General features: G+C 35.2%; 1 protein-coding gene across 3 annotated transcripts in view; it reads right to left on the bottom strand.

Annotated features, from left to right (window-relative positions):
* ARHGAP20 (Rho GTPase activating protein 20) overlaps positions 1 to 14,723 on the bottom strand; it is a 131,564-nt gene that overhangs the window by 48,246 nt on the left and 68,595 nt on the right. For 2 of the 3 annotated variants that reach the window (XM_004090569.3, XM_003253110.3), the window contains exons 3-4: positions 6,994 to 7,158; positions 868 to 1,017 (exon numbers count right to left, since the gene is read on the bottom strand). In XM_004090569.3, the coding sequence (XP_004090617.2) occupies positions 868 to 1,017; positions 6,994 to 7,158 (315 nt within the window). Of the gene's footprint in view, positions 1 to 867; positions 1,018 to 6,993; positions 7,159 to 14,723 lie in introns of those variants that run through there. The other variant, XM_030829348.1, reaches the window with a different exon arrangement.

The raw sequence follows: 14,723 nt of genomic DNA, 5'->3' as shown, positions 1-14,723 counted from the left end.
ATGTGCATGTGATGGACACTAACTTTAAGTGTAAAACAAATAGTGGAGAGGTTGGGACACAGTTATTCAAAATCACAGGTGTGATTGTGATTGTTCACTCTGAACTGGACAGTGCCAATTAAGCATGTTCATTAGAAGAGGACAAATATTCTGTATTCATACATTCTCCAACCCCATCCTAGCGTAGGAGTAAGTCTTGGGAAACTCTGACTCCTTAAAATCATACATTTGCTTTTTATTGTCACATCTCTATAGACACCAACTCAAAACCTGCTATACAATTTGGGCAACAGTATTTCATGACACTAGTTTTATTTGTATAATAAAACACTATTTAAAAATTCAGGAGTATAAACCACTTATTGAAACTTAATTGGACTATACAATTTGCTCCAATGAAAGTCTTTTTCAGTGATTTGAAAAGACTGATAAGACTTGAAAGCTCAATATGTAAAACAAATACCTACATATTAAGGAAGGGGATGTTGAAGAGGGGGTCCTAAAGATGGGACTACTCTATTCCCCTTCCATATTCCTGGAAGTTCCTGTTGTTGTTGTTGTTGTTTTTCACAAAAATAACTTGTCAAACCAAGGTACATGATCCTAAGAGTTCCCAATATTTACCATTAATTTTCACATATTTTAATCAAAAGCCCATTGGGAGAAATATATGGCATACAAGTATTTTGGTTGGGTGTATTTGTCAACAGATGAGTTATTGACTTAATTAATACACAATCAGAATAAAATATTTCCCTGTTAAAAATTAGAGGAACAACATTTGATTACTTTTTTTAAAAAATTTCCATCCTAGAAATTATCACAGTAGCTAACCCAGGTAAATAGAGGACAAGCTGTGGTTCTTACCTGAAAGTGGCCACAAAGTTCACTGTGGGCCAGCCCAGAACAAAGGATTTCATGGCATTGGTGTTGCCTTCTCCCACTTCATCTACACAGCTTGCTGTCCACATATCAGTTAATTTAATTTTATTTTTTATCTTAAAGTTATTGTTATATCTAGAAAGATAAAAACCAAACAGAACCTTTTGTTATTTTGTTTCTTAAATTTTATGGGAGCTTCTCTGGAAGGCATCATCCTCAGCAAACTAACACAGGTACAGAAAACCAAATACTGCATGTTCTCACTCATAAGAGTGAGAGCTGAACATTGAGAACACATGGACAGAGAGAGGGGAATAACACACACGAGGGCCTATTGAGGGGTGGGGGATGAGGGGAGGGAACTTAGAGGACGGGTGAATAGGTGCAGCAAACCACCATGGCACACGTATCCCTATGCAACAAACCTGGACATTCTGCACATGTATCCTGTTTTTTCTTTTTTCTTTTTAGAAGAAAAAGAATTTATGGGAGCTTCTGTACTTGTGATAAAAGGACCATTTTCACTAATCATGGGCAAAGTGTCTTATTCATTGTTTTTATCTTCAGTGCCTAGAAGAGTAAACTAAAACAGGGTTGGCTACCTTAGCCCAAGAAGATCTTTGAAACATTGGTGAAACAATTAGTCCTCATGCCTGCATTTACGGCAAGAAATAGCCATAAACTGGCCACCTTATTTTTCTATATGTCAAGAATTGCATTTGGATCAAAAACCTAACTTCAAATATACTGCTGTTACAAAATATTAATTCATTTATTATTTATAACTTGCTCATTTCCAAAACAATTTGAGTGGCTGAAAACAGAAAATACACAGGATTTATTAAAATGTTTATAAAATTTTCATTTTAAGAGAGATGCACTAAAAAAACCCTGTAGTTAGAAGAATTTATAATATATTTTCAATGAAGTGGTTACAAGATTTTCTAGACTTTAGAAGCATAGGTTATTTTAAATTTCCTTTCTTAGATTTTCTTCAACCATTTCCCCTTATATTCTGGTTAAAAGTAAAAATCTGCATCCCCCAAAAAGAACCTAAACCAAACTTAAAAAAAAAAGTAGGGTTGACACAATTAACATTAATCTCTGGGGACCCTGAAGGTGATCTATTTTAATTCAACTGAAATTGCTTTTAGACAATTTCTACCTAATCCCCGTAGACTCCTGATATGGAAACCACCATATCTCTTGACCTAATTGTCAGATTTAACGCTAGCAGGGACCTGAGACTTAAATAGAAGGCACTGAGAAGGATAAAGAGAATGTTCAGGGAAACATGGGCACTTCTTGGCATTCAGAACCATTTGTGTAAATACTAAAAGTTAAAATGAAATCAAACGTACCTTATATGGAAGTATCCCTAAAAATTCCTCTGATTCGTGGAATATTTAAAGCTAAAATTTTTCAGTGGAATTCGTAAGATGAAAAAGGATTTTGCAGGAACTGAAGGAGAATCTAGATTCAAAGCCTTGTTTATGCTTCCCATAGAATTTAAGTGTAATAGAAAGCACCTTGTGGCATAATGGCTTCTTTCTATATTTCAATATTTTCCACCCTATTGTTATGAATCTTTACATTTTTAAAATAAAACAGACCCAATTACAGTCCAAATCTACTTATTGATGCCAACTGTTTGGGTAATATAAAACTAAAACTACATATATTTGGAAAAAATAGGTATCCTTCTATATTTGTTTTCACATATTTTGTATTTTCTGATGCAAGTCTCTATCTTAGTAGATACTGCAGGTATCATGTGGGAACATCCACATCCGTTGACCTGGAAAAAAAGTCAGCCCAAAGATCCTTTCCCTAGATCAATAAGGTGCTACATTATCCACCCTGACTTCCAAAACAAGCAACTGTCTAAAAGTATAAACAATGACCCATTCTCCTATAATAAAAATAATGGCCAATATTTATTGAGAACTTACCATATACCATTGTTGTAAATACTTTACACACATTATTTAGTTTGATCCTCAGGAATTTTATAGGTAAGGAAATGGAGTTGTAGAGCGGTTACCCTGCTAAAAGTCACACAGCTTAAGTAGCAGAGCTAGAATTTAAACTTGGACAGTGTTGACTTCTGAGCTTTTATGTATGCTCTTAACCACTAGGCATCTATAAAAAGTCCTGGATATCACTATTCCTGTAAAGCACCTGAAACCTGGGTGAAATTATATTTTCCATGAAGTTCTCTTCAGCTTTTCAATCTTTGGCTTTTTTTTTTTTAATCTCTCCAGAGCTACAAGGCTTTCTGATGTAGCTATTATGGAGGCTGAGGAAGAAATCTCATGAACACTTATGAACATAAAGCTAGATAGACTAGTTTGAAAATATTTAAAAGAAGTATTCCAATAAAGCTTTATATTAAAATAGGCATTCTTGGGGTCATAGAATGCTTCTTCAGATTTTTCACTTTCAATTTCCAATAGTATTAGACTATAGAAATTAAAAAATGCTAATTTAATGTGAACCGGCTCCAATAACATGACAATGACTATCTCCAATAGTATTAAGACAAAAGGAATTAAAAAGTGTGAATCCAATATGAACAGACTGAACAAAACCCCCTGAAAATAATTTTTTTTTTGAGACAGAGTTTCGCTCTTGTCACCCAGGCTGGAGTGCATTGGCGTGATTTTGGCTCACTGCAAACACCATCCCTCAGGTTCACGTGATTCTCGTGCCTCAGCCTCCCGAGTAGCTGGGATTATAGGTGCCTGCCACCATGCCCGGCTAATTTTTTTGTATTTTTAGTAGAGATGGGGGTTTTGCCATGTTGGCCAGGCTGGTCTCGAACTCCTGACCTCAGGTGATCTGTCTGCCTCGGCCTCCCAAAGTGCTGGGATTACAGGTGTGAGCCACTGCACCCGGCCAAATTCTTTGGCAACGTAGTCCCTTACTACAAATTTATTAAGCTGACAGATGTACTTTGTTTTCCTATCCTCCTATCTTCATACTGGAAAAAATTCCAGTGAATTGATGAAATACACAGGATTCCAGGGAGATTTCTCCCCATTCTAAGATAGGGATGTCTTATTAAATACATTTTGGGGTACAGCTCATTATATATTCCACAAACATCTGATGCTAATTCTATTAATAAATGTATTTCATCTTCTTCACCTAAACAGAACTCATTCCTATTTACTATTTGCTTATTCTCCTAAAATATGATAATAGTGATGGCTTATGAGGGTGTGAGGTAAATACAGTCATTTCTCCATTCTGTAAATCCATATGGGTGCTCAATGGCTATTATCAGAGAGAATATTAACTTCTTTCTAAACAATGTTTGTAAAACAGGTCCTGTTTTTTAAAAAAGAAAACTCATGATTTTATTGGAAAAGTAACTTATTTATCTTCCAAATGAGTATCAAAAGTGGTCCCCAATACCCATCTGGCTTTAATACTTTACTAATTTAGTATGGAAAAGAATTACCATAAACTCAAAACAATTTTCAGCAAACATTGTCAGCATCCAGTACAAAACAGATCAAATATAATAATTTGGTCAATAGAAGGAAGCATTTAACACCTGCTTTATTGTTGTACTTACTAAAATTCACTAAATAAATATGTAGCAGTTGATTGATTATTTATCCCACTCAAGTTTATTTCTCTAGGCCCAACCTAAGGACTGAAAGCAGTATCTAAAAGAAGCCTGAAGATGAGCTGATGTAATATGGAACCTAAGGTCCCCTCCTTGTCTCCTATGGCTCAGTAAGAGACTTAAGTGCTAATTTCAGATTATTTCAACAAATTAATTGATCCAGGGTAACACTCAATCCTTCATCCAAGGGTAAGAAGCGACTCAGAAGACACAGGTTTGGAATTACAGGGACAATTTGCTTTTGGTTGTTATTTCATAAAAATTAAGTTCTTTCGTATTAAGAAGGATCTGTGAATATAACTAACTGTTTGCTATGAGAATGATCATGTAATCAATTTCCTAAAAAATGGTGGTCAAAATTTTTGCAAAGTGGCAGGATTTAATAATAATAATAATAATAATCTCAAATATCTACGTTCTATCTCAGGGGTTTTGGATTTATGCCAAAAAATAACTTAGATCATTCACACTTTTAAATATTCCCAATGGGTATAAGTACTTAAAATAATCTTTCATAATTTGAACCTATTAAATAACAGCATTTAAATCAATTGATAGAGTTTTTTTCACTTCACAAAAACATTAAAGTGGACATTAAAGTTATCTCAAAAGCAGTGTATGGGAAAAAGTGGTATAACCTTATGTGAGAAAGGGACAATCAAAATAAAAAGTCAGCTACAGAAGCAGATGATGGGTACACATTTTGCCAATATATCTAAAAACAGTTTCTAGTGGAAAAGAAACTGTCTTTATATAAAATATTTTTAGCAAAACATAGGTTCCATAAAAACAACTTACATGGTAACAGTATACAGAACAATAAATAACCTCAGGTAAAAAAACAGAGGTCCTCTATTCTAGTTATCATTGTAACTGCTAAGGGGAAAAATACCCAAAAAAGGTGAAGGAAAATACATTCTTCCCTAAGAGCTGAATGCATGCTACAAGTAAATAGTCTTCAAGATCTTAAAGTTCAGAAAATTGGTTATTATAAAAAATTTTTGTTGTCTATTTATCTACCTCCAGGCTGAGGTATACACCTAATGAGTACTGTGTGCTAAAAAATATAGAAAGAGCCAGCCATTGGAAGTAAGGCCTGGATTCAAACCCCAGCCCTCCCATTTCTTAGCATATAACAAACCTTCCTGAGCCTCAGTGTTCAATATCTGAAACAACTCTTATCTTGGGGAATTGTTAGGATAATTAAACGAAATCTTTGTGATTCTCCTATTATAATATCTAGCATAAAGAACTCATCCAATAATTTTTAAATAAGGGAATAACTGTTTTTTGAAAATAATGACTTGTTCCTCTATTAATAGTTTCCCAACTTAGAGCTTCAAGTGGACCTAGTGCAAAGATGTGACTGGAGAAACTTTTTCGTTCTCTTTATTCCTATAATACCATATCCACTCCAAATCTATATCTGTAGGCACTCCTTCATTCTGAAACAGTTCTTATCTTTATGCTTGTCTTTAATTAAAAAAATGTATAAAAACAGTTCACTAAGCATTCTACACCATTTCTTATAAATGGGTATTTAGTTGGAGCCTTTTACTCATCCACGTGGGGAGGAACTCAAGCCTCTGGCCACAAGCCACTGAGTAACTAAGGCTAACAGCATCCACTTGAGTGAGCTTGGAAGTAGATTCTCCAGCTCCAGGCACACGTTGAGATGACTTTAACCCAAGCCAACAAGCTTGAGGGCCCTCGTGAAGGCTTGTAAGCCAGAAGCATCCAGTGAAACACTCTCAGACTCCTGACTCAGAGAAACTGCATGAGATATTTATAGTTTTAAACTGTAATGTTTTTGGGTAATTTGTTAAATGGCAATAGATAATATAGCCTACACAGGTCCTTATAACCTAACCCTTGTCTACTTCTCTAATCTTAATTCATCTTACTCTCCTTGGCTTGTTATGCTCCAGTTACACAGGCCTTCTTTTGACTCCTCCAAGCGCTAAGCTTTCCCCAACTACCTTTGCACCTGCTGTTCCCTCTCCCTGGAATGCTCATCCTCCCAATATCTAAATGGCTGATTGCTTTTCATCCTTCACTGAATTTTTCCCCTGACTACACCCACCTAACATATATGCCATCTTTTACTTCACCCAGCACCCTATTTTCTTCATAGTACTAATCACAATTTGTCATTTTCCCTCACCCCATGCATAAGACTGCAAGCTCCCACATTAGAATATAAGCTCCCAAAGAACAGGAACCGTACCCATCACATTCTTCATTGAATTTCCTACATTTATTGAGGACATGGCAGAGAACAGGACCTAAATAAACACTTCTTGAAAAAATGAACAATCAATTTTTTTTTGCAAAAAGGGGCATAAAATCACTTTAGATATTACCTATAGTAACAAAGGCAAGACATTCTTACAGTAAGCATTGAGTAGAAAGGGTATCTTTGTCAGTAAAAGTGCAATTTTATAATGATAATCAGGAGTATATCGTATACGTACTTGATTTTGGCCACAACAAACAAATCATTGAATAGGAAAAGATGCCGCTCCTGCCTCTGGAGGCCTCTTTTGAGTTCTGCCCGGCCATCAATCAGCAGAGTCCTACTGGAGCACACAAATGATGACAGAAATGTGCATGTGTCAACACTAGCAGAAGGACTTTCCCTGTAACAGATCAAATGCCACAGATCAGTCAAATGATCATCTTATAGTTGGTCAAGAACTACAAAACTCTGTAATATTTTTTAACACAATGGTATAGCATCCTAACTGGTCATGAGTCTATTTGCCACACAGTTGTCTTTAATATTTCATTATGAAAATTTTGAAACAAAGAAAAGTTGAAATAGTTTTATAATAAATACATGTATATGTATCTCAATCTAGATTCTACCATTAGTATTTTATTATACTTGCTTTATCAAATACCTATCCAACCACTCATTGAATAATTCATTTTATTTTTGGCATTTCAGTGTAAACTACATACAGGCAGTACATATCCCCCGAATGCTTCAGCATACATATCATTAACTAGAGTTCAATTATTTATTTTGAATTTTTCTTTTGATATAAAATTTACATACAACAAAATGCACAAATATTAGGTGTATATCCACTGACCTTTGACAAATGTACTTATCTGTGTAATCTAAGCCTTTAACAAGATTTAGAAAGTGATCATCACTCCAAATAATTCCCTCTTGCCCCTTCTCAGCTATTATATAAAGTAACCAAATATAGTCTCTATGGATTGGCTCATGAGTTGTTTATTTCTTCACTGCAGGCTGAGACCTGTCAGTTCAAAACCTCACTAGTACCAAACTTAAATTTTTATATATCGAAGTATTTTAAAAATAGCCCAATCAGATTTTTAGCCAGTAACAGCCTGCCTGCTTTGCATACTCCATCAAACTACTCCCAGTACCTCCTGGCCACTGAAAAGAGAGTGTCTGTGGTTATGAGACCCCCAAGCTGCTTATGCCCTTTAGAGCTCTCTGACCTAGCCATTCCTCACTACTGAGGAATGGACATGTACTCTCCAGAAATATCTGCTCTGATTCTCTTCTCCCCTGCCCTCTTCCCTTCTGGATGGTGGCCCCTTGCCATAAGCCTCTGGACAGTCTCATACTGTGAGGGATTTACTCTCTCATGCAATCCTGTACAATATGTTAAATCTTTGATCAGATCCCAAATACCTCAAACTCCTTATACCAGTCAATCCTGACTTGATCACCCCAGAGGTAACCACTATTCTGTTTTTTTTTCCCATGGAAGACTGCCTGTTCTAGAACTTTATACAAATTGAACCACAGTATCTGTTCTTTTGTATAAGATATTACTTCCTCATCATATTTTTGGAATTCATTCATGTTATTACATTTATCAGTAATTCATTCCTTTATCTTACTTAGGTATTCAACGTATAAATATACCAGAGTTTATTCTTCTATTGTTGTACACTTGGGCTGTTTCCAGTTTTTAGCTATCATGAATAAAATGGCTATTAAACATTGTTACTAGTCTTTTTGTATCTATGTTTTCAATTCTCTTGGGTAAATACCTCAGAGTGGAATTGTTAGGTCACAGAGTAGGTATATGTTTAATTTTAGAAAAACTACCAGTTAGTTTTCCGTAACAATGGTACCATTTTACATTCTCAGCAACACTGTAAAAGAGTTCCAGTTGCTCCACGACCTTGCTAACATTTGGTGTTATCAATCTTTTGAATTTTGGCCAGTTTAGTGGATGTATAGTAGCCTTTAATTAGGATTTTTTTTTTCTTATTTTGAGATGGAGTCTTGCTCTGTCACCCAGGCTGAAGTGCAGTGGCACGATCTCGGGTCACTGAAACCTCTGCCTCCTGGGTTCAAGCAATTCTCCTGCCTCAGCCTCCTGAGTAGCTGGGATTACAGGCATGCACCACCACGCCCAACTAATTTTTGTATTTTTAGTAGAGATTGGGTTTTGCCATGTTGGCCATGCTGGTCTCGAACTCATGACCTCAGATGATCTGCCTGCCTTGGCCTCCCAAAGTGCGAGGATTACAGGTTGAGCCACCACGCCCAGCCTTTAATTAGGATTTTAATTTGCATTTATCTGCTAATTTCTTTCACGTTCTTACTGGCCATTTGCATTATCTTCATTGGTGAACTGTCTTCAAATCTTTTGCTCATTTGAATCAACTTGGGTTATGTGTTATTATACACATATTATCTATTGAGTTGTAGGAACTTTTTTATGTATCCTAGATTCCAGTCCTTTGTCAGGTTATGTGTTTTGGAAAGTATTTTCTCCTAATCTGTTGCTTGCCTGTAAACTTTCTTAACCATGTTTCTGACAAAAGGTTTTAAATTTTGATGAAGTTTATCAAATTTTTTCATATGGTGTTTACTTTCTGTGACCTTTCTAGGAAACTTCCACCTATCCCCTACTCATCAAGATATTCTCCAATGCATTCTATTAAAATATGTATGATTTTTAGTTTTTACATTTAAGTCTATGATCCATTCCAAATTAATTTTGCTTAATAAGGTAGAGGGCCAGGTTCATTTTTTTCTATATGAATACTTCATTCTCCTAGCACCATTTACACCAAAGACTTGGTGCTTACTTATATGTAAAGTAAGTTAGTTGGACTAGGACTATAAGATCTTTAAATTCCCTTCCTCAATGGATTGCTTTGGCACCTTCTTAAAATTATGACCATAAAGCATAGGTCTATTTCCAGGCTTTCTATTCTGTTGCACTGATTTATTGATTCTTATGCTATAACCACACTGTCTTACTGTTCTATGTTTATAGTAAATCATAAAGTTATGTAGTGTTAAGTCCATCAACTTTTTCTTTCTTGAGACTGTTTTAGATAATCTAGGTCTTTTGCATTTCTATATGTTTTTTGACTCACCATTTTTTCACTTTATCATGGTGTGAAACTGATAGGCATTCAGTAGAAACTGTATTTCAGATTTTGAATTTTACTCTTTTCCTGTGCTAGCTTTGGTGTATTAATGCATTTTCTACTCATTATATTCTCAACATATGATAGATTTATTGTGACATAACCCATTGTAAGTCAAGGAGCATCTGCACATTTTAGAGATTAACAAAGATGAAGAACAAAGGAGGGAAAGCCTATTGTGGCTGGGGAAGAAGAGATTACCTCAGTTTCAAATGTACTGAGTCTGAAATTATCAGTCGGCTAGGTGGTATGGCAAAATCAGGTAGGCATGCAGCACTTGGAAGAGATGTCAGAAGCAGAGATGTCATACAAAGACAGGTGCATAAATAACTGTTCATAATGGCTAGAACTGCCAAGGGAAGGAGCACAAAATAAGAAAAAAAGGCAGAAACATATCCCTGAGAAAAGATGTAAGTTGAAGAGATGAAGGGAAGAGAACCTATGAACAAAGATGGAGACTAGTGAATGAAGTAGTAGAAAAAGAAAAAGTAGTGGTGGTCAGGAGTGCTGAAACTGACAGAAGGGGTAACAAGCTGAGGTCTGAAAAAGTGTCTCAAGGTAAAAAGTCATGAGGTGGTCATTAAGACCTTTGAGAAAACAGTTCCAGGAGAATGGTGTAAGCAGAATTCAAATGTCTGGAATTTGAGGAGTAAAAGGATGAGAAGTGAGGAACTACAGGCAAAACTCTTGTTGTTTTTTTAGCAGCTGAACACTAGAAGGTGACTTTAAGGATTCTAAAGTGGGTACAGCTGGTGAGGAAGGACAGGTAAGAGAGAAACAATCAGCCCTGAAGGTAGGTATTACTATCCCTCATTTTACAGATTTGAAGCTATTTAGGGTAGCCAAAATATACTGCTACTAAGGTGATTTACAAGTATGGTTTCATGTGCTTTAAAAAATTCTATGTAGTCTTTCAAATGGACAAACACTGCATTGACTCAGCTTCCTCCTCCAGCCATGGTGATTGAGTTCAGTGGTTTAGGATTTCATGACTTGGGTGGAGTGCTAATCCAAGCCTTTTTGCTAAGTAGTGTGATATGGCAAGTTATCTGGTTGGCTTAGTTTCCTATATGTAAAGTATGTTAGTTGGACTAAGACTGGAAGATCTTTAAATTTCATTTATAATTTATATATGGGACTAACTAAACGTGTATCCAAAAGGTGGAATTAAGATTACTGATGAGAGAAAAATGGATAATGGATATGATTGGCTATGTCTGTGAGAACACTCCAATCCTAAAATATAGTTTATAAATGTGTAGTTAAGCATATTTGAGAGTCACTTCAGGGAAACAATCCAGAGCTGAACTAAATTAAAAGCCATGCAAAAGTCATAATAATGACAATGAGGACAGTTTTTTTTTAAATTAGTCTAATTAAATGAGGAGCTCAAAGAACAAGTATTTCTCAGGGTCTCCATCAACGCATAAGGTGTAAGAGGCCATGACTTGTCACCTCAATTATCAGGTCCACCTGGCAGCTATAAAAAATCAGAATTATGGCTTATCTATGTTTCTTGGGTTCGAATAGTATGGGTCACAGTGTCTGATCTCCCCTGAGTATACTAAAAGTATGAGGACCATACACTATCCTAATAGCTCTGAATTAATCCCCAGTGATCAGCCATCCCTTTCTCTATTACATTCTCATTGTGTGGACTCCTGAACAGCATCATCATCATCAACTGGGAACATATTTTAAAAATGCAAATTCTCAGGCCTTCCTCAGGTTTATTGAATCAGAAACTCTGGAGGGTTGGCTCAGCATCCTGCAGTTTAACAAGCCAGTCAGGTGATTCTAACGCACATTGAAGTTTGATTCTAACGCATATTAGATCAACTCTCTTCATGAGTCTATAACGCATTCTAGCTCTAACATTGTAAAATTCTACAATAGTGTATTCCAAGTAAGTATAAGTAGGTTATAGTTCTACTTCAGCTAAGTTGAACTTTTGAGAGTTATTCCATCATTTCCTGTGATTTCTCAGCTATAGCTACCCCTTCCAAGAAGTGAAGTCTATTATGCTCACTAATTGCTAATTAGCCACATATTATGTATAACTTAAATACATATAGGTGAATGATAAGGCAAGTAAATAAATCAAAGTCATGTGAAAGAAAAGGGAAAAGGAGTTTCTATGCTTGATATTATAGGTTGGAATTAAGCAGAGAACAAAGAAGGCCTACATTCACCAACACACAAAAAATCCTTTCTCAAGTTCTTCTGGGGGAGTGGAAGAAGGTATAATAGAATCTTTTAGTATGTAGTGATTTTCAAATATAAAGAAAACAAAAATAAAGCTTTCACTTGTTGAAACCGAGCAAGGACAAGGCTACCAAGCAATGAATGGATGAAAGAATGGCTAAAATAATATTTTGCTGAGCTTTAATTTTTTAATTACATAACAGCAAAACTTTGCAAGAGGAAAAATCATCTTTTGCATTTTGGTTTAGGTATCCAACAAATAACTGCTTCTTGATTATAAGAAGAAGCCATCAGATTGCAGTATGGCTTAATCTAGGGACTTTCAAACCATTAATCAAAGGGTCTGAGGATAGTTTAAGTTTTGTGGGCCATACCATGTCTGTCAAAACTATTCAACTCTGCCCCTGTATTGCAAAATCAATCATATATATAAATGAACAGGTGTGGCTGTGTTCTAAGAAAACTTTATTTACAAAAATAGGAAACCTGTCTGGGTCATGGTTTGAGGATCCCTGGTTTAAACAATACTTTCAAAACATTTAAATGTTTATAAATAAAGGCTAATCTGAAGTAAGTGGAAAATTATTATTATTATTTTGCTTGGGGTTGGCCTAGGCCAAAGATTAATTAGGCTATTTTAAAAATAGTTTACATTTTAAAGCAATTCCAAATGATTTTCATACACAATAACTCATTTTCCTCCTCATGATATTACTTTCAAATAAGTGGACTGATGCTGGTGTCAGGGAGAATTCACAACAAAATTAAACGATTTTCTTTTTCTGTGTGCATCTGTCAGGCTGTCATCTTAAAAACCTATATGTAAGTGTGGCGAGAGATGCCTGAAGACTTTAGTAAAAAATTCATGCCGTACACTGAAATAAAAGTAAACATCTCAACACTCACATAATTTAAAAGGAAAAAATTTTCATGGAAGGAAACAAAAACACAACTTTTGTGTTTTTTAATACAATATTAAAGTCTCCTATTTAAAAATGTATTTCTCAATTTTATGACTCTGAAGTGTTTATTTTTATTCTGAGTGAAGTGTAGATGTGTTTATTTTACTCTTTTAGAGTATGGAAATGGGGAAAGGGTAAGACTATAACCTTCTATTTAGCCTTTTAATATAGCCTGATTAGGACTTACAAGTTATAATTAACAGGACTCTAAAATAATCTAACAAATCCAAGCAGAGTCTAGGAATTCACCTGTTGCTTGTTTTTTATGTATTAACATTCCATTTTCAAATGGGTTTGTGAACCATTTCTGAAAAGCAAAAACAAGTTTTAGAAACGTAAAAACTAGAAAACAGCTTTCACAAAACCTGGCCACAGTAATATATCAGTATTTATAACTAAAGTTTATTCTAAAAATGAGTTCACTTTCAGGTACAGTTTTAGAGCCAGTATTGCTTAATCACAAATTACAAAGAAAATAAAATTCAGAATACTTGGAAATGTCTATTTTTATTAGTAATCAATTAGAGATTACGATAACAAGTACTAGATAGGATCTGGATAACCTTAAAGCCTGGTAAAATAATTAGCACATGATCACCGATTGATACCTGTTGAATAACTACATAAAATTTACCTTCCCAAAATTTACCCATTTCTCAAAGCCCATTCCAAATGTCAGTTCTTCCATGAAAACTTTTTATCAACTGGATTCTTGCTTGGCATCTCTTATATGACATCTAGCACCTATGTTCTGCTTTATATCTCATAAATATTCTCATTCAACATTCATTGTGCATACAATTACCATATAATAAATTATTTGTAATAGTGATAAGGGTTGTCTTTGCTGGGTACCTGCCATGTGCCAGGCATAGGAGCTAGACTGGGTCCTTGGCCTCCAGGAGTTATCAATCTGATAGGCAAGTCAGACAAGTAACATGATGATAAACAAGTGATGTAAGTACAATAAAAGAAATGCAGAGTGCAGGAGCACAAAAAAGCAAAAACAGGAGACCCAATCTGAGATTGCATTGGCTAGGAAAATTCCTTGGAGGAACCAAAGTCTAAAGGATGAACAGAGAGACCAATGAAGGCTGAAGGGCACTTTAAGAAGGAACAGCGTGTCAAATATGAACCTTGTGTTTCAGTAACTGGAAAATTCAGAAAGGCAGGAGTTATAAAGGCTTGAGAAAGATTAGCAGCAGATGAGAAAGGGGTACAGTCATTGGTGTTTCTCCTATCATGTAAGGGCTTAGATTTTATCTGGAAGCACTACAGAATTTTGAGCAGGACACTGCATTTTGTAATACAGGTTGAGCATCTCTAATCTGAAAATCCAAGATCCAAAATGCTCCAGAATCCTAAAATTTTTGAGCACCACTATGGCACCATAAGTACAAATTCCATACTTGGCCTCAAGTATACAAATTTTGTTTTATGAACAAAATTATAAAAATTGCATTCAGGCTATGTATGTAAAGTGTATATGAAATATAAATAAATTGTGTATTTATGCTTGGGTCCCACCCCGAAGATATCTCATTATCTACATGCAAATATTCAAAAATTAAAAAGCTGAAATTCAAAAATAAAAAAATGAA

This window comes from Nomascus leucogenys, chromosome 15, assembly GCF_006542625.1.
Source record: "Nomascus leucogenys isolate Asia chromosome 15, Asia_NLE_v1, whole genome shotgun sequence".
Taxonomy (NCBI): domain Eukaryota; kingdom Metazoa; phylum Chordata; class Mammalia; order Primates; family Hylobatidae; genus Nomascus; species Nomascus leucogenys.
This window is presented reverse-complemented; position numbering and strand designations above follow the sequence as displayed.